At 36.0% G+C, this 27,181-nt stretch overlaps 1 protein-coding gene and 1 non-coding gene across 2 annotated transcripts in view; one reads left to right on the top strand and one right to left on the bottom strand.

Annotated features, from left to right (window-relative positions):
* RGS22 (regulator of G protein signaling 22) overlaps window positions 1–27,181 on the bottom strand; it is a 110,223-nt gene that overhangs the window by 23,166 nt on the left and 59,876 nt on the right. The window contains exons 15-18 of the mRNA XM_045560401.1: window positions 8,095–8,289; window positions 5,486–5,578; window positions 3,409–3,581; window positions 2,157–2,319 (exon numbers count right to left, since the gene is read on the bottom strand). Of these exons, the coding sequence (XP_045416357.1) occupies window positions 2,157–2,319; window positions 3,409–3,581; window positions 5,486–5,578; window positions 8,095–8,289 (624 nt within the window). The remainder of the gene's footprint in view (window positions 1–2,156; window positions 2,320–3,408; window positions 3,582–5,485; window positions 5,579–8,094; window positions 8,290–27,181) is intronic.
* On the top strand, window positions 3,997–4,060 carry LOC123645480. Its single transcript, XR_006737596.1, has one exon. It is a non-coding gene; the product is annotated as a small nucleolar RNA SNORD77 (small nucleolar RNA).

Raw genomic sequence — 27,181 nt, 5'->3', positions numbered from 1 at the left:
AAAAATATATATAGAAAAAATTAGCCGGGCATGGTGGCACATGCCTGTAGTCCCAGCTACTCGGGAGGCTGAGGCAGTAGGATCACTTAAGCCCAGGAGTTTGAGGTTGCTGTGAGCTAGGCTGACGCCACGGCACTCACTCTAGCCCGGGCAACAAAGTGAGACTCTGACTCAAAAAAAAAAAACAAAAAAAAAAACAAGCTACTAGAGGATATTTCCTGCTATAACTCATTCTGTTTTCTACCTATATCTGGGTAATCACTGCCAAAATTTCTGGATTGCTCATTGGCATAACTGCTCTCCTCTTAGCTCTCTTTCGATTAATAATATTAACAAAATAGTACTAGTAATAATGTTGTTTTGTATAAAAGAGAAATCCTCTTCTTAGCTCTCTTTTAATAATATTGTTTTTGCATAAAAATAAAAAAAGAAAACGAAGAAAAAAAACAACTACCTTGCTAATCAAAGAGCAAATTGGCTGCACAACTGAAATTAGGACTACCATGATCTTTATAAAACTTAATGTGATACAGACCTCCTTAAGTATAAAATATTAATAAGTAAAAAAGTAATGACAAAGATGAAGAAGGATCATGGGAAAAATGCCTCAGTTGTAAGCACATCCATTTGCGATGATAGTAATGTGTGACTTTTTTCACTGACTTAAATTCTCAGCATGTTGTATGTACTATGGAGGGTTCACACAGTAGCATCAGATACCATGAAACCTCACGCAATGTAGCACAAGCCAAATAGAAAACAAATGCTTTCCATGTGTTTATTTCATACTTGTGCTTATTGAGATACCCAACCAATTTTGTTAATGTGTCCCAGATTTGTATCGCAGGGAACTAATGGCTAGGCATTTTTGTTAAAGTTGCTCAATTCTAGAATTTCTGTTCCCTCTTACTCCCAAAAGCTTTTGCTTATTATTCTATCCCCGCCCCGCCCCCCCCACACCAAAAAATTTAGCTTTTTAATTTGGTGTGTCCTGCTTGTGAACCGCTCAGAACTTTAATTAACTGAATTAAGCATTAATATGAAATTTATATTTCATAAATGTATGCCATTAGAATATGCATTCTTGTAAACTACCAAAATAGAAAATTAGGCCAGGCATGGTGGCTCACAGCTGTAATCCCAGCACTTTGGAAGGCCGAGGCGGGAGGATCACTTGAGGTCAGGAATTCTAGACCAGCCTGGGCAAGAGTGAGACCTCTGTCTCTATAAAAAATAGAAAAATTAGCCAGTTCTGGTGGCATGTGCCTGTAGTCCCAGCTACTTGGGAGGCTGAGGCATAAAGATCACTTGGGCCCAGGAGTTTGAGGTTGCAGTGAGCTACAATCATGCCACTGTACTCTAGCCCAGGTGATAGAGTGAGACTCTGTCTCAAAAACAAACAAACAAAAAAAACATACACTATACACTTGATCTTTAGGTATTAATGTAGTACTAACAAACTTTAAACAAATAAATTATAATATTTCGTTATATTTCAAAAGTATAAAAATTGAGCCATATTTTATGAGAAGTTTTACATGAACACAAATCCACTGCTGAATCCCAATCTAATGATACTGCAGTTATTAATAAGCTGTGATTAAGGCCATAGGACTGTAGCCCAACAAAATGGCCAAACCTATGTTCCTAGCCAGTGAAAACAGTTTCTGGGGACAATACAATTGTAAATAGGACTTTCAAAGATCAATTATGTTTAGAGTAATATCTGTTAAGAGAAAAACAGAAAAGAGAGATTAGGTTTAAAAGTTGATAATGGCTGTTTTCTACTTGTTGAAAGGTGCAGGGACCTTGTCCATCTTGTTCACCACATTATCCTGAGCACCTGGAATAGTGTCTGACGTATCATAGGAACTCATATTTGTTGAATGAATGAATCCGTGGATGAATAAAAGTTATTTTATTCTATAAATTACTTTTCAAAGTAACACATTTTTACACCATGCAATACTTGAGTGGATTTTAAAGACATTTAATTTACAGATACTTATGAATATCTAAATAAATATCAAAAGTATCTAACATATAAGTCATAAAAGCAAAAGAAAAGAAAAAAGAAATTTTCAAGTTGTTAGCAAACAGAAATAAATTATTGCTTTTCATACATCAATATAAAAAATTGGTGTGCATGTCAATACCTGGTCTTGCTGATGTACAGAAGCTGGACTGTTGGGTCCAAAGAAATATTTTTTATTAAGGTATTTGTTTTTAATGTATATAGATTTTGCCTCCCTTTGATTTCGATCTCTATAGATTATTCTTTGGAACTGCTCAATGTCTGTCCAGCACATAAGGTCCATGCTAAAATGAAAACAAAATCTTGTTTATTCTCTAAATTCTACTAAACACCAAACAGTTTGTTTTGACAGGACTTATAAAGTGGCTATCTTGACTAATTAGCACAACTGATTAGATCACAGAACTAATGAGTGCAATAAAGTATCTCTGATACTTTTCTAGGCCAGTTAAGTTGACTCTGTTATACTCCTAATCCTGGCTAAATATATGAATGACAAAGAAGTATCGGGATCAGAAAATAATCTATTCATCATTATTGGTGGGGTCTCAGAGTTCTTCCATTAATGATGAACGAGTATCACCAATTTCAAATATGAGAAAATGTACACATATAGCATGTTCATTTGACAACAGGCCAAATATAAGATAATGTTCATCACAATGAAGGGAAACTATATACAGGGAAATTTGGCTCCTACATCTAACCCATTTCTGTTAACTTGTTAGAAAATTAATATGAAAAATATATAATCAATACGTCAGTTGATATTAGATAAATATGTTATACGGTTCAAGATTCTGGGCAAAACTACAATGTTTCATTTACGTATCAGTTAATAAAAATTATAAAATATTACAATAATTTCAATATCTTAGTGAAATATAAAAGACACTTTCCAGAAATAGTAATTAAAGTACCTGTCTAGAGAAATGCAAAAGAAAGAAACAGCAAAAAGGAGAAAAAAATAAAGCACACTGGTGTTTTAAGTTAGCCAATGCTAAAAATATCAACATATATTGTGTAACCACTTAAAATAACAATTTGGAGGCTGCATCAATCAAAATGCACTCCAACAAAAAGTTAACCTTATAGCCAGGTGTGTTGGTGTGCTGTAATTCCAGATACTTAGGAGGCTGAGGCGGGAAGATTGCTTGAGACCAGGTGTTCAAGATCAACCTGGGCAACATAGTGAAACCCCACCAAAACAAAGTTATCCATACAGATTTCATGTAATCATGTTCAACAGTTTTTTCTGACATGAGTAAAATCTAGCACCAAATCACTATTATAAAATGTTGAATCAAAACCAGTAGCTTAGAAAAATTCTGTTTTAAATGAAAAATATGCTTAAAAATGGTTGTATTTCTCACCTTGAAGAATGAGCCTCAAGAAACTGGCGGAAATGTTCAAACTCCAGTTTGTTGTTAAGCAGATCATTAAAAGTAAAATGTTTGTATTCTTCAGGAACATTATTCCAATATTCTGTTCGTTTAGAGACGTTAGAGAGCGACAAAACACTAGTTCCAATTTCACCAGTGGTGTCCTAGTGAAAGGATACTTTTTATAAAAATCTCTTAAATACAAAAAATTCTGTACAATTTTAAATAGAGAAATTGAAAGAAAAATCATCAGACCAAGGCCATTTAACAATTCAGTGGTAGAACTGGATAAGGACTCTAGGTGGCTCAGGTACTAACTTATATCAAATTCTGTTCTGTTCCTTTCCATTCCATCCCATTTTCAAGAACATTTAGTAAACATTTACTACACATAAAGCACTTCTTTGTAAAATATTAATTTTATTATTTTTCTTAGTATAGAAGTAATGTCTTTTGTAATAAAAAAAGAAGAAAATAAAAATCATACATAATACTACCAGAGATAATCACCATCAACATTTTTATATATAGCCTTTCAGTCCTTTTTGTACATGTACAAGTAGTTTATTAAAAATGAACATAGGATGGTTGCATAGTTCAGCAGACTGAATCATGAAGAAATTCCCCATGTCTGATTTAATTTTTAAAAAATGAAGACAGGATTATGTACCCATGTATATATGCTTTGGGAATCTGCTTCTTTTTCTTAACAATATATCATAAACATAAAACATTCTTCTATAACAATTTTAAAAAGTTATAGAGTGATACAAGATACTCATCTAATAATATATTCTTCAAATGTAATTTCTTTCATATAAACATTAATTTTTAAGTAATTTTAAGACCTCTGATGTTTTGTGAATAATGTACAAGCCCTAAAGAGCAAAGAGGTAGAGAGGCTCATTTGAAAGGCCCTTCCTTATACAATTCATTCATCTCCCTATTTGTTTTTGTTTTGACAATTTATCTTACAGTTAGCTGCCAATAACCTGCCAATATTTTAAAAACCAATTTTCCTTATGTAGAAGGACTATGGAGAGTGTTATAAATTTTAGTTCATAAAGTTTAAAATACAACCTTATCTTGTACTACCTCTATAAATTTTTATGTATTTTTTCTAGGATATTAATTAGTAATGTCTCAAATAGAGAACTTCTGTGTTAATAAGGCAACTATCATAAAAGTTACATTTTAAAAAATACTGTTTTTGTAAAACTTTATCACATAAGAATAACAATTTCAGAGAGGTACAAAGAAGAAAGTAAAAAAATCAACTGAAACCTCACCATTCAGAGCTAACTATCTTTAACATTTTGGTGAATATCTTTCCAGATTATCTCTTTTTGCATATACGGATACATGTAGAAATACATATTTAATTTTACATAAATAGGATATCACACCAGTGTTTTTGTTCCATACATTTTTATATAATAATATGTCATAAACATTTCCGGGTCAATTAACTGTCATTTTTATGTAGATGTACACATTTAAATTTATGGGGTTTTGGATCTATCATGGCTTAGACAATTTGAAAGATGCAAATTTATAAATCAAAATAACACTTTAATGTCCTAGTCAATCTTATGGTCTTTTTAATAGATTTACCAACTCCTTTCCATATTTTTCTTTATTGTTTTTGCCTATTATTGTCACAGAAGTGTCTTTTCTGTTTAGAAAATGCATCTTAACTCTTTTGTGACCTGACAACAAATATTACAGAAAGAGCAGCTGCCATACAGAAAATAACTGATTACATTCAATATAATATGGCTTGAAGGCTTGAGTTTCTGGTCTTAGCTAAGGCAAATGAGTGGCTTGGGTACCTATACTATCTCATCTGCTTTGTTTCTCTGGCTCTGTTGCTAACTGTGTCAATAAAATATAACACCTGTCAAATGCAGCATTCTAGGCAATGAAATAGCAGAAAAATGAAATAGCCTATTCTCTAGTTTATCAATACATTATCTCCTCAATATACAATCTCCTCCCCTCCAATATATAAAGAGGTAACCTTCTCCAGGATAAAAAGTTTGTTTTTCTAAGTAAAAAGTTGTTTTACCTCAGCTTTCTTAGAAAATGTCTCTTTATGCAAAGCCTGTAGCTTTCTGAAGTATGTGGAATCTAGCTGTCGAGTTTCTTCCACTAGCTCCACCTAAAAAAGAAAAGAATAATAATAATAATAATAAAGCTTGTAACATCAATAGAATGCACAATTTGCCAATAACAGTGGGCTAAAAAACAAATACAGTTCCCAACAAAACAAAGTATTTTGAAGGCAAAAGCAGGAAGACCAACATAGTCAAAAATATTAGCTATAGCAAGGTCACACTTCACGTGGATGTGATAAAAAATGCATACATTTCTATGTAATGATGTAGTGCCACCAAAGATCACTCCTCCTATCTAAACACAGCATGTAAACTTACAAACAATGCAAATATGCTGGTCACATTCCCTGTTACTATTCAATACAACAGGATAATACTTATAAAGGCAGATACTGCTAGCTTTAGGGACCAAATAATTCATACAACAAGAAATGACCAGACTCTGAAGTGTTACTAGTCTGCGAGCAAAAGCTTTCTAGCTGTAGTAAGAGAGGAGACAGTCAATCACCAAATTAAACCTCACAGCAGGTCTTACTCTTCACAGCGTGTAATGCACTATTTTATGTAACTGGGAAAACAGGACCATTCTCTATTTCTCTATTCCAGGGAAACACCAGTTGGGCTGACTAGCTGCCTGATAACTTTCTGTTTTAATAGCTAGCTTTGGTAGTCTGCCTGGTTGTCCTTTTTGGGGAAAAGTCTACATAATATAGTCAGCTGGGCTTTTAGAGGAGTACTCTGAGCTGAAATTAACAAGTTTCTAGAACTAAAGAAAGAGATTTATTTTTCCTCTTATTAAAAACATGTCCTAGCTGGGCGCAGTGGCTCATGCCTATAATCCTAGTACTCTGGGAGGCCAAGGCAGGAGGATCACTTAAGCTCAGGGGTTAGAGACCAGCCTGAGCAAAAGTGAGATTCTGTCTAAAAATAGAAAAAATTTAGTGGGATGTGGTGACACGTGCCTGTAGTCCCAGTTACTCAGGAGGCTGAGGCAGGAGGATCGCTTAAGCCCAGGAGTTTGAGGTTGCTGTGAGCTAGGTTAATGCCATGGCACCCTAGCCTGGGTGACAGAGCAAGACCCTATATTTAAAAAAAAAAAAGTCCCATGTACCATGTATTTTATAAGAATCATTACTAAAGTCAAAACTTTTTGGTTTAGAGAAGTTAGGTATAATCCAAATTTTTTTTTAAGTATCACAAGACCGTTTCCTGTATGCCATAAGCTAGTTTAAAACAATGGCTGGAGAGAAATTTTTTAAATTTCATATGATGTCCTAATTTTCCTAATGTAATACATGAATTTTTATAGTAAAAAGGATCCTATGCTAATTTTCAGGACGAAGAAAAATCAGGAATGAAAATTTAATTATTTTCATTCATTAAATTTATTAAGCCATAAGAGTTGTTTCAGTCACAATCCAATAAGGTAACTCCCTCCAAGGTGTTTTGGTATTAATTTTATCTTAATCACCTAATGTATCCTTCCTGGTAGAAGATGTGACTATCTAAAAAGTTGTTGAGGAGATATTAACAAAGAATAGCAATACAAAGATAGCAGAGTTCTGCCTGAAATGACCTCATGTACAGGTTACATGCATTAACTTAATGTAAAAAATATCCATGGATCGTTTCAATTTGTGGTTGGAAATAAATTTTTAAAAAAATTTCCTATCTCACTGTATTGACTCGGGGAGGTGGGGGGTGGGGGGGAGGGGATGGAGGTATGACTAGATGGTGAGTGCCAGGCGCACTGTCTGGGGAACGGACATGCTTGAGGCTCTGACTCAGGGGGATGGGCGGGACATGGACAATGCATATAACCTGAGCTTTTGTACCCCTATGATGAGCTGAAATAAAAAAAAAAAAAATTTCCTCTACCCATCAACAAGAATAGTGAAAATATTCAAGCATTGAGGCTCAAAATGACTTCTTTCAGAATGAAAAAAATATGTGTTGAAATTTTTATCCAATCCGGCAGTCTGACCTGATAAACATCTGGGGGTACCTTAAAATAGAAGCACTCAGGTCAGAGGGTCTGCTTTTCACAACATATATGAAATGCTTATATTTTCCATGGGTGTAATATTTATTGTAATTCATCCAGCACAACATGACATGGGCTTTTTCCATTAATCAAAATTAAGGCTACTGCTGAGAAGTGGCAAGAAAGGACAAAGCCAGTATATTATCATGGCATATTTTATTCATTCATAGGAAACCAAAACTTAGATTTCTCTCTTCTGACATACTTGTATAGAGAATGAAAAATGACATAGATTTAAGGTTTTTGTTAGGAGACAATAGGTAAATTGGCAAAAAATAATGTTAATAAACATTTTCCCTGCCCAAATTTTGAGGCTGCCTAAATCTTAACTCTAAATCCCTGGCCCATGTGAGACCTTTTTCAGTTCTTGTCTGGTGAGTTAATAACTCTGCCTATCATCAGTTTTATAGTAAATCTGAATTATTCATATATAATTTATCAGTGCCACAATACCTCTCTTTCTTTTTTTTTTCTTTTCTTTTTTTACTTTGAATCATTTACATCAAAACACAATACCTTTCTATAAGCAACTTGGTCTGATTTTACCATCTTTGTCCAGGGCTCAAGAAGGAGGAGAAGGATATATTCTTCTGCTGTGTCAAAAAGGTCTTCAAATGGTGGGTGTATTTTCAAATAAATTTCTTTTTTCTTTTCCTGTTGGAGTCCAATGTCAAGAGTGGCCGAAGGAGCAATGTACGTAGCAAAAAGATACTAAGGGAAAAGAGGGAGGAACAGGGAGAGGATGTTGGGAGAAACCACAACGGTTAGCAGCCCCCTCAGCAAAGGCATTTTTAAAAAACTAAGAGAAGGTAAACAAGTCCCAGTGATATTTTTCTTGAAAATTTGAAAATATGGGTAAAACTACCTAAGACAAAGCAATGAATGCATCTATTCAAAATACTTTTTCCTTTTCTTTTTTCTATTTCTTCATCAGTAATTAGCCAATTTTTCTTAAATTATAAAAATTCTGAGGATGTACTATGTATAATTATAATTGACTTGAGGTTATATACCTCCTTTTTTCCTTATGCTCATGACATTTCTAACACATTTGTGTTACTTTCCAAAGTGGTTTGAAATGCTCTTTTGGAAACAACAGGCAAGAATACACTTGGACTGCCAAGCTGGCTATCAGTCTTCTGGTCCAGAGACCAAACAGACTACCAACCCTACCTAACTGAGTTGCAGAGTTGTTAAGCCTGTTGCTAATTACCCCTTTCTGCCATAAAATCTCCCCATCTTGTGTCCAAGGCTGTGGAAGAAATACAGGAAAAGAATAAGAGTGAATGGAGGCCGGGCGCGGTGGCTCACGCCTGTAATCCTAGCTCTGGGAGGCCGAGGCGGGTGGATCGCTCGAGGTCAGGAGTTCGAGACCAGCCTGAGCAAGAGTGAGACCCCGTCTCTACTAAAAATAGAAAGAAATTATCTGGCCAACTAAAAATATATATACAAAAAAATTAGCCGGGCATGGTGGCTCATGCCTGTAGTCCCAGCTACTCGGGAGGCTGAGGCAGTAGGATCGCTTAAGCCCAGGAGTCTGAGGTTGCTGTGAGCTAGGCTGACGCCACGGCACTCACTCTAGCCCGGGCAACAAAGTGAGACTCTGTCTCAAAAAAAAAAAAAAAAAAAAAAGAGTGAATGGAAAGATATACACAGAACTTCCAGCATACCTACCACAAATATCTGTTCCATTCTACTCACTTGTCTTGTCTCTCAATAATAGTTATTTATATCTGAGAAGCAATTTAATAACATTTTATTTTAAAATTTTTTACAAGCTGGATATATCATACCCTGAACATTGGATTTACATATAGTTCTACTAAGAATCTCTAATTAATTGTACTTTATTTCAGTTTTATTTCATATACTTAGATTTTGGGCCTGGCAATGTCTAGACTCAATTCAGAAGACTCTGAGTTGGATATCAAGATATATAGATATATAGATATATATATATATCCCAAACAGCAAATTATAGTCTTATTTTAAATAACCTTTTAAAAGTTTTAAAGGGTCCACATTAATAACATAACCATTTACTGACTACTGCATCATAGACACTTGGCTAGGTGCGACGTATGCAAAGATTAATGAACAAGAGCCAATGCCTCCCGTTTAGGAGCCCACTTGGTGGTCGCATGGAGATGAAAATCAATGGTTACAGTATAAGTGCTATAATAGAGGTATGCATTACAAATAACATTGTCAATGATTGCCTGTACATTCTTTTAAGCTCATCTCTCATTAATCACCTTTCAAATTTTACACTCAAATACCAAATTTTCTGTAATCTCCCTAACTCTTCCTGTTTTGCCAGTGCACACATTGTTCCTTCAATCTTGGATGTTTACTCTACCCCATACATCTTCTCTGCTTGGTAAACTCTAATTTATTTTTTTAAAACTAACATGGATTTTTCCTTCTCTAGGAATCTTTCACTGACACTCTCCTCCCATGATCATACTTTCTGCTGCTACACCTATCACACTCTAATGCAATTATGTATGTATGGATGGATCTTCTCTTCTAGACTGAGATCCTTGAGGCCAAAGACTGTAGCTTATTCATCCATGAATCTCCAATTACTAACATTGTTCTTGGCAGAGAGTATTTGCCATTTATTGAATTGTACTGAATCCACAGAAAAGACTCATACAGATATTGGAATGGGGAAGGAAAAGGTTCTGGAAACTTTTTGGAAGGAATTTTTTTTTTTTTCCAGAGACAGGGTCTCACTCTGTTACTCAAGCTAGAGTGGTGACTGATCATAGCTCACTGCAACTTCGAATTCCTGAGCTCAAGCAATCCTCCTGCGCCAGCCTCCCAAGTAGCTAGGACTACAGCTGCGTGCCACCACGCCCAGCTAATGTTTAAAAAGTTTTGTAGAGATGGAGTCTTGCTAAGAGAAGATAATTTTTACACCTGATCTTTGCCAAAAGGCTGTGAAGTGATGAGAAGATCATTTTTAAGCTGAATCTTTAAAGATGAGTTGGAGTCAATCAGACAAGAAAAGAGAGTTGATGAGATAGATGGTCCAAGAAGAAGCAAAACACAGGCCAATGCCTGGAGGCCCAAGGGGGTTTTATAACCTATGGACATATTCTGGGCTCCAAGTAGATAGCACTGGCCAAAGGAAAGATGTAGAATAAGACAAGATCTATAAAGGGAATCAGGGACCAGAGCATGGATATGAACTTTTATCCTTTGTTAAGGAATTTGAATTTTTACCTAAAGATTTCATAGGGAATCTCTGAAGGGTTTTACTGAGGAGTGACATCACTGAATATAAATTTTAGAAATAAATCTCTACGGTATCAGAAAGGAAAAACAGTTTGAGTAATACCAGTATTCAAGGCAGTTTGGAAGTTATTTCAATAGCCAGACAAGACATTATGTGCCACTTCCCCTCTTCTTGCTATTTTGCAATCGCCTCTTAACTGGTCTTTCCAGCTGCTTCTTTGTTTTCTTGCAGTCTTCTTACCACAGCCAACAGATAAATCCTTTTGTGCATCACTCCTCTGTTCAAACTCTCCAGTGACTTCCCCTCTCACACAGAATAAAAGCCAAAGTCCTTATAATTACCTATAAATGAAGTGTTTGGAAGTTTTGCACTGCTGAGGAGACAAGGAGTATAGTTCAGGACCTGTCAGTGGGGAAGCCCCTGTAAACACGCTAGACTCTCAAAACACCAAGAGTAGGAATGGTCTAGATACAGACTCCAGCCTTAAGTCTTTAAAGTGCCAAAAGAAAATAACTGCCAATATGTAATTCTGTGTTCAGTAAAAATACTGTTCCAAAAATGAAAACAAAATAAAGATGTTGTAAATAAACAGACAAAAACAGAATTCATCACCAGCAGACCTATACTAAATGAAATATTAAAGGGAGGCCCTAGACAAAAGCAGGATGGAGTAGGAAAAAATGGGAAGCATAATATACAGGTAAATATTAATAAATTTTGATTGTAAAATATAATAAAAATGAATAAAGTCAGAGGAAAGAGTAAAAGAGTCTGAGAAAGAGAAGTCAGAGATAGGAAGTAAACCAAGTTAGAGTAACGCAGCAGAAGTTAAAGGAAGAGTTAGGTTAAAGACAGAAACAGTAATAAACAATGCTAAGAATACACTTAATACATGTGTGTGTGGGGGGGTGTGTGTATGTGTGTGTATGTATATATATGTGTATATATGTGGTTATATGGTTAAGTGGAGTTAAAGCAAGAAAATAATTGAAGGTATAGGTTAAAGTGCAATTGAAATGATCTACTATGAGGTCCATGACAGGTAAGAAAGAATATCAGGTTAAAATCAGGGTAGTAATGCAGGGTACATGCAGGGTAGAATATCAAAGAACTAGAGGAGATAAGGGAGAAGGGCATGTAGAGTAGTTAAAGGGAACACTGAAGTTCAGCATATAATAGGCATTCAATAAATATTTGTGGAGTGGACAAATGGGAGATTAGTGGCTTAAAGCAAAAAGGTTATCTGAAAGGGAAATTTAAGAGTTCAAGAATTTAAAGCTGAAGTAGTTCCAAATTATGATGGATTCCAACATATGGCCATCCCCGTAGATAGCTGAGGAGAAATGGAGATAAAAGACATTGGAGTTTGGTAAGTTAAGAAACACTGCAGCATATATTTTATAAGGATCATTAGGGTATATATTGGAAAGCTTCAAGATGATAAAGGAGAATAGGTAGGGAGAAATTTCAAAGTCATGTATTGAAATTTTTTAGGAAGATAAAGAGTACCTAACAAGTCTTTAGATACCATGGATGAAGTTTGGGAGGGGGAAAACTAGCAGATGGGGTAAATTTCAAAATTTCTAAAGTTGTTAATAAATAGTTGTTTATAAATACTTTTTAAAAAAACCTTCAGCTGTGATTGCAAAGCTAAAGTTTTTGCTTATTTCTAATCAACTCCATTTCCCCATTTTAAAACTTAGCCATCCTCTTTAAAGCTTGCAACTGTATTATACCCTTACACTTCTTCACTTTCAGTAGACTTTATTTCCCGCTTAACTAGGAAAAACCACTGGTATGAATGCCCTCAACTTTCTCCTCAAGAGCTGTCTTCTCTTTTTGTTTCTCTGATGTCTTAAAGAAAGATGTCTTTGCAAGTCTATACATTCATACACGCTCAACTATATTCTTCCAGAGCCACAGCACCAATTATTTCCTTAGTGCCTTGTTTCCTTAATCTACCTCTTCACTGATTCCATGTCTTCCCTTATGCTACAAGGTTGTTGAAGTGATGTGCCTCCCCCATTATAAAATATTTTTCCTAACTCTATTTTGCCCTCAAACCATTACCCTACCTCTTTCTTCCCTTTCTCTAAAAGTCTTCATACTCACTCCTCAATCTACTGCAATCTGGCTTCCATGTCAATGACACCAATCTGTAAGATCACTAACAACCACATGATTACCAAATCAATAGCGTCTCTCCTTAATCTTCATTCTACGCGATCCCTTATGCAGCTCTGATACTGCTGATTATCTCCTCTCTCCTTGACTCGCTCTTCCTCTGAGTTCTCCAACACGTTCTCTTGATGCTCTGCCTATTTTTATTCCCTCTCAGTCTCCTTTGTTGACTCCTTTTCCCCTATCCCTAGCTTAAAAGAAGGCATTCATTAAAGTTCCATGCTCAGCTATATTTCCTTCTCAGTTCCCATTCCTACAATGTCTCACATGTGCTATGCACTCTCTCATGACTTTTGTACTATTCCCTCTATGCCATCTACCTTCATCCTCTTTTCCCTGTTCACTGAGCTTCTATTCATCCTACAGGACTCAGCTTCCTTGACTCCTGAAGTCTAGGGTTTCGGTATCTTTCCTGTGTTCTCCCATGGGCCCTGTACTTTTATGTTTTCCCACTGGACCATAAGCTCTGTGAAGACAGAGATTGGGTCTACTTTATTACTGTATGCCTACCATCTAGCACAATGCTAAATTTAGAATGAATGGATAGATCTATGAATGAATGAAAGACTTTGTCCATTCCCAAAGATTTAACAGTGAATTAATGTGGAAGGAACCCAAATGCATATATACATACATATATATACACACATACACATATATTAATAGCTTTAGACCCAATTTCTTTCCTGAACTCAAAACCTTTGCTTCTAGCTGCCTCCTTGTTATGGCTATATGAATGTCTTATAGACCCTCAATGACTAATATTAGTAACAAGTTATCTTTTCCTAACCTCTCAAGCCTCTCCCTTCCTCCTGTGTTTCTAGTTTTTATTAATAACATACCATTCACATCGCAATCTTTGGACTCTTCTTACCCTCTCCTCCTTCATTCTCAAATGCAAATCCCACGAATTTAATCTCTTCAGTGAAACAAAGAGAAACTTATAAGAACATAAAAATATGAGGAAGAAATAAACAGCACCACTTCCAACCCAACAAGAAACATCATAAAACTCAGTTTTCTGACTAAGTTGGGCCAAACCTTTCCCAGGCTACTATCTACTGCCTTCCTTCCTGACTCTATGCTCTTAGTTTGCTCTATATAGCCACAGGGGTCCATGCACATTTCTTAGCTGCATAATCTATAGTCTTAAGGAGCTATAATTTGGGATAGTCATATGTCCCTGTTCTGATCTAAGCATACTGTCTTGGTGTAATTACTAATAGTTCCATTTTCACTCTCAAAAGCATATAGGTTTAAATGCTAAATTATATGGTTTCCCTATATTTAATTGCCATCAGATGAAATCCTGCAGTTTCTCTAAAACAGAACTCTTAGAAATATTCGACAAATATTTAAAGATGAAAATAAAGGAAAGAAAGGCAGAGGATGTTCCTAGCTAAGAGACAGACATTTGTGTAATTTTCAGTCACATGAATTGAGTATCTCTTCTCAAATGCCAAAATCTCAAACCAGGAATATTTAATTTAGAATTTGGGTTGAAGCTTCCCAGACTTTCCTGCTAAAAATAAATGCACTAAATGATTAAACCTAATATAGGTATTCATTTGCCCTCCTACTTTTTTTTTTGCTTCCTCACTGTCAGTTTATCAGAACATTGTTCATTATCACCTAAGTAACTTTTCTGCTCAAGTATCAACCCTCAATATGATAATCTGCATAATCCTTAAAAGTGGTATACTCCCTCTACCCCCCTGATTCTTTACCAGTCTTATTAAAAAAATCACACAACTGGAAGCATTAGAAAGGCGCCTGAGAGGTCATCTAACCTGTAGCATCCCAAACCTACATCATACACATTTATTATTTTTTGTTGAGGCTGTCTCTGCTCCTCTTCACCTTCCCAGGGTGGTAGTGACAAAGATTGTTCAGGGAATAAGGATGAGAAAACTGAATTCAGTTGTCAATCCTTTGTTAGGCTGCACAGTAAGTTTATAGTACATTCAAACTGAAGTATGACATTAAAATCTGAATATGTCTTTCTAACAATCCAGAGCAATCCAGAGCAATAGATAGCTGACAACTGACTATATATAGCAAACACAAGAGATGTAATCATACATACATAGACCAAAATTAAAAAGTTCAACACCTTTAAAATCTTAAAATCTTTATAAAGATGATGAAAATCATTTTTAAGTTGATGTAAAATGACTTTAAGATGAAATATAAAGATGGTACTATATGATACCTAAATAACATATAGTCCAATTATAGGTTAGAAACATTGTTTAAATATCCTGGGTCATTTGCCTTTTTATTGGCCACCCAGCTCTTCCTTTCTATCCACAGAGTAAATAGCAATGTAGCTCATGGTAGAGAAAATTCCCTTCGTATTCCAGTCAGCTACTCTGATTCACATTCAAGCAGAGATTCACTCACACACAGCTGTGGCCGACATGATTCCAATTTAAACATTAACCTATGATGCTTTAACAACCCAGCAGGAAAGTTTTTGAGAAGGAATACAAGCACTGCCTGTCTGTGATCAGACTGCCTGGCACTGCACACAACACGCTCTAAATCCCATCTCTCCTGGAGACACTCAAAGGTTATGTAATCAGGAAACGCACAATGGGCAGCTTGCCCTACACCTCTCTACACCTGTGCCTGTGACTCACTTTCTTGGCGTCTGTATCAAACAGGGAAAAAAAAAAAAAGGAATGCCTGCCCCTAAAACATCTTTTACAGTCTTGAAATTTTGGGAGTTAATTTTCTTATTTAACTAAACTCTCGAGACTGAAAGTTAACAAGACTAGCAAGAGAAAAAGACGTAGAATGGATATCAGATATTATGGAAACAGGAGGAAGAGCTGGATTGGAGAGCAGAAAAAAGAATGGAAAAAAAAATTGGGAGAAATGGAGACCCCCACAAAAAGGGGATCAATAGTTTGATAAACTTTTTGCTTTCTATAAGATGTTAAAATAAACAACGACATTTAAATTATTTTAGTACATATTAGTTTGTTGGCATTAGTGGGGAAAAAATGAACAAAACTATTTCTATGTTTGCCTCTTCAAAGAAATCTCAGCTGCTTCATTAATTAGAGACAATAGCCTGTGCACAACAGCCAAATTGTACTACATAGGAGATGGCTCAAACAAAAATATGACATTTCTTATTGCAATTTATATTTTTTCCAGTCCTATGATATTTTTCATGCAAGATTTAAGCATCACCACTTACTAGTTTTCAAAAACATTTTGAAAGTGTATGTTAATGAGCATATTCTTGGATAGAAGTGGATCCCAATCTCCTTTCAAATGTATCACAATACATTCCAGGCTTATTTTTTCCCACATTAGTGCTTTTTTATTGCATCCTAAAGCCTAAAAATACCTAAGAAATGAGAATTATGGGCTTATTGAACTTATTCTTGTTTTTATCAATGTCAAAAGCAAAAAAAAATGAAATATTTTCCACAACTATCTGTGCTATTTGGATTTCTCTTTATACCAAAGACTAAATGATGAGAGCTATGGGGTTAGACTCCAATTATCATTCTGTAGAAGCACCTAGAAAAGTATTCTTGGTGTGCCAAATGTGAGCACAATCTTTGGGGAAGGCCTCTTTTCCATAAGTAGGGGCCATTTGATGAGCTACAGCTTGACACTCATCTTTGTTCCAATGAAAACAAGAACAATTTCTCTGTAGCCTTATAAAGCAAAGTCAAGAATAATACCAAATGTTGTAGCACATGTGTTGATTTGTTATGTTACATTTCAGCTGTTAGTTATGTTAATGGAACAGTTTCACATACTTTGTTTTGATGTATTTATTTTAATGATCATGTGTATGAATCTTTCTATGATTGCATGGTAACACTGATTGCATGATGTTCTGCTGTCACCACCAGGCCAGGATTGGAAGTAAGAAAGAGAAATGTAAAACTTTTTGGAACTGTCTGATTTAAAATGAGTCCCTCAGTACACTAAAGATAAGATGTGTCAAAAACTATATGCTATGAGATCTTAATACTAGCTTATAGGACATCTTGCAGAACATACCACCAGGTTAACTAAAGTTAGCGAAATTTAAAAAGTAGTTTTTCAACATAACTTATTAAAGTACTCCAGAGATTAGGAGAAAACATTCATGCTTCAGCATTTGGTATCACTGACAAGTCCATTTTTCTTAAACTCGTTACTCGACTACAACAGTAAAAGACAGAATTCTAATCACTTAATTAGTAAGGCAGCAGAAGGCATTTTAATATGTATATTTCACATTCTTCTAATAATTTTCCAAGATTCCCACCAAAACAGTATAGGAAACATATAAGCTGTCTACTGCTGCTATTCCCTTCTACTTATGGGCAGGTAGCATTAGGGTCCTGCCAGATGGACTGACAGGGTGGTATCAGTGAAGACCTAGCCAGCCCTCTGGGAAGAAGAGATATCCCACAAACCCCATGACACTATTTCATATATTCTAAAGAAAAAAGAAAAAAACTTTCAGCTACTGAAAGATACAAAGCTTTTTCACAAGGAACTTACAGGAAAAAAGGCCTTATACAAAGCTTTCATAAGGAGCTCCTTCTTTAAGTCCATAGTAAACTGTGCAAGAGCTGGTGATTCTGGAGGAAAGGTGATACGTTTTCTTTGGTAGGTGTAAGCAAGTGGTTCACAAGCAGTCTCCAAAGGGTGAGAGAAAATTTTAAAGGTGAAGGGTCAGGGTATCCAGCTGTCACATTAGAGGAACTTAAAATGGAGAGGACCAGAGTGATAATTCTCTTGTCATTCTCTTCCTCCATTATAAGCAATGGTATACTGGGGCCAGGTTATATCAGCTTGCAAGAGCCAATTCATAAATTTACAGGGATTCTGTGAGTCAGTTGTTAAAGAAATCAACATTATTTTAGTCATATTAAAAATTTAGTCATTACTAAAAATTAAATTACATGAACTTACAATTGAAGAAATGATATTAAAAACAAAGATAGTAACTACTCAAAACTCATTATTTCCTAATTATTTTACTGTTTTACTATTATCCATGCTGTTGAGGTTATTTACCTCTGTTGTTCCTGTATGGTGGAAATACTATACCATGGTGTGCTACTGCACAACTCTTCCCAACTCTGCATTCAGTGATGTCATGCTGGCAGCTTGAAATCATAGTGAGTGTATTTATACCCAGAGATCAGAAATGCCACAAATCAGGGCTGCTTTTTTCCCCTGGAGAGCTGGTTGTTAAACATTTATCATCACACCACTGATTATAACGCAAATATACTTCTCTTTTCCTATCATGATCACTAAAGAAAGAGAAATAAAGTAGGCAAAAAGCAAATGACACCAGCTAATTCAAATATTTGCTAGAGGCAAAGCCAAATACCAAAATATACCAGTTCACACCAGAATACACCAATTTATAACACAGTTTACTTACATACTCTGTTTAACTGACATTCATTCTTAAAAATATAGATACAGAAAAGTCCCTTTTAATAGTTAAATTAGAATAAAGCTGAACCACAAGAAAACGGTCAATAAGCTTTTCTTTAAAATTGTTTGTTTATATTCTTAATAGTCTTTATTTAGAAAAGGGCAAAACTAAGCTCAAATGTCAAATTTAACTTCAGTATGACAAATTAATCAGAAGAAAGAGTTTAGTAGGGGAAAACTTGTTAACTTGTCCTCATGAGAAAGTACAAGGAAGCAGCTTTGAAGAAGAAACATTAAAGCATTATGAGAAATAAAATTGCTACTAATGGATCTTAATTCACTGTCTGGACCCCAAAGAGACTAAAATCACTTCACAGATAATCTTAAACACAACAGAACAGATGTCCACTAAACTGTAACAACAACAAAAAAACATATTGCTATACTTGAAGGCAAATGGCAAAGTGACATGGGATCTTCTCAACTGGGCTCAATAACTCTACCCTTGGAATTTATATAAAACAATGAGATGAACTGTGCTCCAAAAAAGCTAAAGACCAAAAAAAAAAAAAAAAAAAAAAAGTCCCTGGAGGTATTTACAAAAGGAATATAAATGTCCTGATACAGGATACTTCAGAAATCATGAAATATTTACTTCAGCAGAAAGAGAAGTCTGTTTTCATAACCATTCACAGCTCTAGTGGGCATAGAACACTATTATATGAGTTCATACGAGGCAGAAAAAGAAAATAACAAGCAAGTTCAAGCAATTCAACCTTTTTTTTTCCTGTAAAAGGAGGAAAAAATGATGATTTTTAATGACCTCTCATATCCCACTAGGAGCTCAAAAACATTACTGAGGAGCTATGCCGAGAGGGAATAAATTACAGATGGGGCTTTCCACAAATGGAGTTTCATGTGAAGGACCTTCGGTTTTTCAATTAGGAATCTTAAAGATCAGATCTAGGGATTGCAATATCCTGATACTGAGAGGCAAACTACTGCAGAGATCAATATAAGATGGAGCTGTACAAAAAACGGTAATGATGACAATCAAACCAAGAATTTCTGGCAATTTCTCAGACTCTACTAAGAAGAACTCAAAGCAAAAGAGAACCTAAGAAAATGCCAATAGGATAAAAGAATAAAACAAACTTAAATCATTTTGGACAGAATGAAAAATCAGAAGTGGAAAACAGAACATGTTAAGTAAAGCTAAAAACAAACCATAAACTCAAGGGACAAAAGAGACTAGGTTTTTAAGATGGATTTGGGTCATTGCTTAAGACATTTTAAGCAAAATTGATTAAGTACATGATGAAATAAAATAAGCAAATACAAAAATGAGTTATTACTAAGCAGTTTAAGGCAACCTAAGGAAGAAATAAAAATTTTATTTTATCAATTTTTGGATTCATTTTTTTAAAGAAACCTTTAACTGAAAAAAGCAAGATATGTACTTAAACTAATGGAATTATTTACCCTTTAATAAATAATGTCTTAGAAATCAGTGAACAAAAGAATAATTCGATGAAAAAAGCATGAGCATGTTAACACTTCTGGCTTGAAAAAAAAAGCCAACCCTGTCTCACAGGGATGCTAACCCATGCTAACAAAGCACAAAAGACTGATACATGAAACCAGGGAATCAAGTGCTTATTTCACAATGAGAAAATCACTATCATTAAGGCTGTATGTTCATGTTTACCAGCACGCCACCTTGGACAGCAAGCTTACATGTAGCAGGTTTCCTGGAGTCAGAATAAGGGAAGTTAAGTGTATGATCCCCACGAATGTTGTCTCCATCAAGATCTATCAAGCTGACCAGATGCTCATAGGAGTGGACAGCTTGGGATAGCACTTCAAGGTCTGGGTGGTCAAGGTCTGTCTCTGTGACACTTTCTTTTCTGGGATGCCAGGGCTGAGCAGCAGTCTCTTCTTGACTGGAACATTCTTTCTTTACATGTGCTGGTATCTTCATTAGAAATCTTTCAGGCCTGTGAAGCCCTTCTGTCTCTAGATAACTGCTCATATCTGTTTTAGATTATTACACATTGATTTCATAATCTAAGCTTCAACAAGTAACTTTATTTTTAGGTATTTTGAGTGAAGTAGGGGAGGACAGGGAGATTTCACTGTTGCTCCAGTGCAATTTATTACAAGCTTTTTATTTAGAGCAAATTGGAACAAACTGGAAAGACAGAATGTTGATAATTGTTGAAGCTGGGTGATGGTATATGGTGGCTCTTTAAGCTATTTTCACATAAAAAATTTTAAAAAACCATACTTGGCTGGCAATCATATCCAAATAATCAATGGCTATTTGTAATTAGGTTTATAATATGTTGTTTAAAATATAAGCAGGCCAATGAGTTAGTTCATTTATTCAACAACTATCAGAGCAGCTTTTATATGCCACCTCCCTTCCTGAACATACATGGTAAACAAAGTAGACTGTCTTTGTGGACCTAACAGTCTAGTGGGAAAAAATATTAAGGGTGAAATTTGACCTTTAATGTTCATAAAGATATTTTAAGATATTAAAGCGAAAGATTTAACTAGGTGATAAACAGATACTCCTTTTTCTAGAGACAATAATAAGAAAGCAATGGGGGGGGAGAGGATGGAGGTATGACTACATGGTGAATGCCAGGCGCACTGTCTGGAGAATGGACACGCCTGAGGCTCTGACTCAGGGGGATGGGCAGGACACGGACAATGTACATAACCTGAGTTTTTGTACCCCCATGAAGAGCTGAAATAAAAAATAAAAAATATAAAAAAAAAAAGAAAGAAAGAAAGCAATGGCTTAGAAGTTAAAGAGTCAGAATATTTGGTACTAATTTTAAGTTTACCAATTGTTAAATGGGTGACCTTAGGGAAGTATTCATCTTCTCTAAATCTATCAGAAAGGGATAATAACAATATCTACCTCTTAGGATTGTCAAGAATTAAATACAATTATCCATATAAAGTTATTATCACAGAATGTAACAGATAGTAAACATTAAATAAATGTCAGGTATAATGATAATTATGGTTCAGAGAAGTTCAGGTATTGGCCTTTCTGTAAATAAAAAAATTAAAAGAGTATCTTTGGAGATCCTTTTTTGGTCCATAATCCTACAGTATTCAAAAATCTTAAGACTGAGTGTGGGTAACTGGTAAAAACATCAGGAATAGGGGAAATGAACGGATAACTGTAAGCCAGAAAGCTGGCTGCTGTATGTGTTCTTCCCGAATCCACTTCACGAGCAAACACAACAAAATGGGATGCAAGATGAGAACCCTGCTGATTCTCATCTGCGCTCATGATTCATAGTGCTCAGGAATCCAAGCCTGACTGCTACTTGGGACACCATCTCTCTGGTAACAAAAACAAATAATGTAACAAAGCCTTAATAGTAATTGCCCAGCACTTAAGAAACAACCTAATTACAAAGACACCAAAATTTACTATAAAGCTTTAAGGAGGGACGTGATTTTCCACATTCAATCACCACCCACCTTGCCCCTTATCCATGCCCATTCATCTTTTAGGAGACATAGCTTGATTCTTAATGCCGCTGCTGAGTAAAGAAATAATGAGCTCTGCTAGTGCACCTGAAAATACACCATCAGTCTAGAGAAGGAGTACTCAGATCATGGCACTTTAATGAAAATGTCAGGACCACCCTGAAGTATTTAGGTCCTATAAATGCCAGGAGAGAAGCTAAACAATTAAGGTAATGGATGACAGTGAGCAAAGGAAAAACTAAGCTGATTATTAGAGAAAAATCTTCAACACTTGCCCCTCTTATGCCATAAAAAGTTTAGACATTCTATAATAAAGACATTTGCACTCGAATGTTTATGGCAGTACAATTCACTATTGCAAGGATGTGGAAACAACCCAAGAGCCCGTCAATCCATGAGTGGATTAATAAAATGTGGTATATGTATACAATGGAATACTACTCAATTACAAAAACAATGGTGATCTAGCACCTCTTATATTATCCTGGATAGAGCTTGAGCCCATCCTCCGAAGTGAGGTATCACAAGATGGGAAGAATAAGCACCACCTGTACTCGCCATCAAATTGGCACTTACTGATCAACACTAAGGTGCTCACATGGAAGTAATATTCACTGGGGGTTGGCGGTGTGTAAACTCACAACCAATGGACGCAGTGAGCATTGTATGGGGGAAGGGCACGTCTCTAATCCTGGCTTGGGTGAGGCAAAGTCATAACATGTAACCAAAATGTTTGTACCCCCATAATATCCTTATTAAAAAAAAAAAGAAAAACAAGGTTTTTTTCAAAGGAATCTGGTAACACCCAAGGTTTTGGTTACCTAAAGTTATCTCAGACTTCATTGGAAAACGTTGTCAAGTCAATGCAAATTCTATGGGGAAAGGGCTATATGGTTTCTTCCGGTCTTTTCTTTCCCAATCTTTCTAGGGTTCTCTGGAAAAGTGGGCAAAACAAAGCACATTCTTGAACCTTGATAGAAAGTCAGGGGGGGCAGCGCCTGGACAAGCTTTGGTCACCAGTGTGTGTGTTCTCAGCACCAATCAGAGCCTAGTGTATAGTAGATCTCTGGTGAGTGTGGAAATAGCAAGAAAAGTCTTTAGGCTAGACAAAATGTGTGCTTGTAATTGCTGCTGTAATTGCTATCCAGTTTATACTGATTTTCTGTTTCTGCAGTAATAAAACTGTAAAGGGGATGAATGCATTCATGTACCTGGAGAATCTTCAGGCAGGGTAACGCTGCACAAGCTAGTATGAACATCATTTAGATCCACACTGTGCCTAAGATCACCTAACAGGAAACTGAAATGACTTGGGGCCTGAGAGAATAAGCATAGCAATAAACAATTGCTGAACGAATGTGTTAATGAATTCTGCATTACTATGATATCGCAACTTATGGCTTCCTAAAAACACCAATGCACATCCATACAGGTCTGGTAACATTTATTGACTCAGCTTTGGTTTGTCCTTTCTCTCTTGTGAAATTTGGCAAACACAAGGGTAAGCTGATGATAGCATTAGAAACCCTGAATAGACAGGAGAAGTCACCTGGATTGACTTATTTGCCATGGGACCCATCAAGTGCCTTCTTTGTATGAATGTATGTAAACAGAAACAAGAGTCTCTCTCTAGAGCATTAGGGTAGAGAGTGTTTTCGAGCTGTCTTATTACTGGGGGTGGAGATGTCAGGAGTGGGACATCCAAATGTCAGCATTTCATCTAGCTATGGTTGAAGATACTGGAAAGATCTGAGATTTAGTCTGAAGTTATTAACATGAATAAAATAGGACAGCATCATTTTTTTGTTTGAAGCGTTGTCAAGAAAAAAGAGATTTATTCTGTGTTGCTTTACAGGGCATAAGTAAGCTAAAGGATAGCAGCTTTTGGCTCAAAAATGAGAAAAAGGGAAATAGTTCCCTCACTCCTACAGGTATTTGAAAAGAGGCTGATGACTATATAAAAAAACAATAACCCACTGTTATCTGCTGGTAAAGAAAGAACTTATTTCATCTTCAGTTAGGATGCTATTAGCTGTTTTTTTTTAAACATGACTGAAGTACTTGAGTAATTATGTCTCTCTCCTACCACAGAGGGAGCTCTTTAAGACAAGAACTTTGTCCTAATCATCTTTGTATTTACAGAACATTACTTGGCACGTAGCAGGCTCTCAGTGGATGTTAATTAGTAAATAAGTGAATATTGTAAAAGATATTCTTTAAAGGTTGTGATTCTATGCAGTATATTTTTATTTAAGTTATATTTTGAAACTTGGAATAAGTACCAGTAGTGGTTGAGTGAATAGCTGTTGATTTAGGGGCTGATGCTCTTGCATTCTACTTTCTTCAATTCCTTCAAGTTTATATTCTCCTTCCCCATTACCCAGGTAATTGACAACTTAAGTATTGACCCTAATAGCTATTTATTCCGGTGAGCTCTATACTACAAAATAATTTCACCTACATTGTGTGTGTGTGTGTGTGTGTGTGTGTGTGTGTGTGTGTGTGTGAGACAGGGTCTTACTCTGTTGCCTGGGCTAGAGTGCAATATATGGACATCACCATAGCTCACTGCCACCTCAAACTCCTAGGCTCAAGCAATCCTCCTGCCTCAGCAACCTGAGTAGCTGGGATTACAGGCAAGCACCATCATGCTAATTCTCAGCACCACCAGCTAATTTATTACAATTTTTTGTAGAGATGGGGTCTTGCTGTGTTGCCCAGGCTGATCTCAAACTCCTGGCCTCAAGCAATCCTCCTGTCTTGGCCACCCAAAGTGCTGGGATTACAGGTATGAGCCACCTACATTATCTTGTGCAATCCTTACAACAATCCTATGAGGTAGACAATGAGAACTTTCATATAGTAGAGAAGGCAGAGTATATATAGCACTGAAGTCAGGTTCTGCATCTTGAGATTGAGCTTAGTTTTGTCCCTAGCTATGCAACCTTGGCAAGATTAATGTCTCAGAGATCTAGTTTCCTTTTATCTATAAAAAATTAGAATAAAGGCCGGGCGCGGTAGCTCACGCTTGTAATCCTAGCCCTCTGGGAGGCCGAGGAGGGGGTGGATCACTCGAGGTCAAGACATCAAGACCAGCCTGAGCGAGACCCCGTCTTTACTAAAAATAGAAATAAAAATTATCTGCACAACTAAAAATATATATAGAAAAAATTGGCCGGGCATGGTGGCGCATGCCTGTAGTCCCAGCTACTCGGGAGAAAGAGGCAGTAGGATTGCTTAAGCCCAGGAGTTTGAGGTTGCTGTGAGCTAGGCTGACACCATGGCACTCACTCTAGCCCGGGCAACAAAGTGAGACCCTGTCTCAAAAAAAAAAAAAAAAATTAGAATAAAATACCTCATATGCTTACTATGGGTTATATACAAAGTGAAATGTGGAGTAGAAAAAATATATATTTTACAAATTAAAATGCATATTATATTTTTTTCTACTCCAAGTTTCACTTTGTGTACAACCCTTCACGTACCTTGGCATATGTGGGGGTCTTAGTGTAACTTTTTCACCTCATGAGAGTCCTGGGTCATGTATCCTGTACTCCATGCCCTCTATAACCCAAACCCTTGGTTTACTCCATGGCAGTCCCAGTGTCAGCTCATGATTGTCATCCTGGCTTTCAGGATACTCCTTAACTTTGGTCCCTGGTGATTTCCCTTACTATCTCAGTCAGGCATTTAAAAGGATATTTGTTATATTTTATCCAGTATTTCTAAGCATTTTATAGAGGAAGGGTTTTCAAATAATCTAGACTGCCAAAATAACAAAAAAAGTCTCTTCAAGAAGCAGTTACATGTTTTCTTATTTAATACCCACAGTAAGCACCAGAAAAGCAAGCTTCTTTATACCTACCAAACATGGGAGACGAAAAAAAAAAAAAAGAGAAAGAAAAAAGCTTGCTTGTATCAGCCTGGACTATTTGAAAAAGAAAAAAAAAAATCTCCTGAGAATCCAATAGAGTTAGTTTATCATTACATAGGTTTGGTTTTCAGGTTTACACTTGGCTAATTTCTCATCTTGGTGAGAAATGTGCCTAGCAGAAGCGGCATGGATAAAAACCCCACTAAAGAGCTCATAATTCAAAATTACAAAACATACAAGAACGCACTATGCCAGCAGAATTAATAAACAGCAGACTTAGTTCTTCCAAGAACTATAAATCATAGAATTATTGGATACTATTGCAGCCAGACTCTAGGTGGCCCCCATGAAAACAGGGTCTCCTGGCATTCATGCCCTTTCATAATCATCTCCCCCCAGGTGTGGACATAACATGTGGCTTGCTTCTAACCAAGAAATACAGCAGTGGTGATGATATGTATGTGATTACATGCAATCATAAGATAGTAATTCCTATCTTGCTAAGAAACTCTCCCTTTGCTGGCTTGGGGAAGCAAGCTGCCACAATGTGAGCTGACATATGGATTGGGCCACATGGCACAGGGCTGGGAGTGGCCTGTAGCTGCCAATCAGCAAAAAGCTGAGGCTCTCAGTCTGGCAGTTTGCCAGGAACTGAATGTTGCTAACAACCATCTGAACACTGAATCATATCCTTCCCCAGATGAGCCCCAGATAAGAAATCAGCCCTGGCTGACATCTTGCAAAGGACCCAGCAAACCTGTGCCCAGAATCCTGACCCATATAAACTATTAGATAATAAATGTGTGTTGTTTTAAGCCGCAAAGTTTGTGATAATACTGTTTTACAAGAATAGATAACACAGCTACAAACTATATGTTTAGAATAATTAAAGACATAAAAGAGGAAATAAAAAACATGAGAAAAAAATACAAAAAGGAAAACACCAGGAAGATTTGTAAAACACAAATATAATGTTTAATTATAAAAAACATAATTCCTAAAATGATTTAACTGAATGGGTGAGTTAAATAGCAGAATAAAATATGCTGAAGAAATAATATGTGAACTGGAAAAGCAGATCAAAGGAAACTGATTTATTTCAATTTACAACATACAACACAGAAATTAAAAGATGAAAACACTGGAAAGGTTAGAGAGATGTAGGATATAGTCATGGGCTGCATAAAAAAAATGTTTTGTTCAATGACAGACTGCATAAACAACGGTGGTCCCATAAGACTGTAATGAAACTGAAAAATTCCTATTGCCTAGTGACACTGTTGCTGTCATAACATTGTAGTGCACACTTTATTCACATGTTTGTAGTGATGCTGGTACAAACAAACTTACTGCACTGTCAGTTATACAGAAGTATGGCA

Source organism: Lemur catta, chromosome 9 (assembly GCF_020740605.2).
Source record: "Lemur catta isolate mLemCat1 chromosome 9, mLemCat1.pri, whole genome shotgun sequence".
Taxonomy (NCBI): Eukaryota; Metazoa; Chordata; class Mammalia; order Primates; family Lemuridae; genus Lemur; species Lemur catta.
This window is presented reverse-complemented; position numbering and strand designations above follow the sequence as displayed.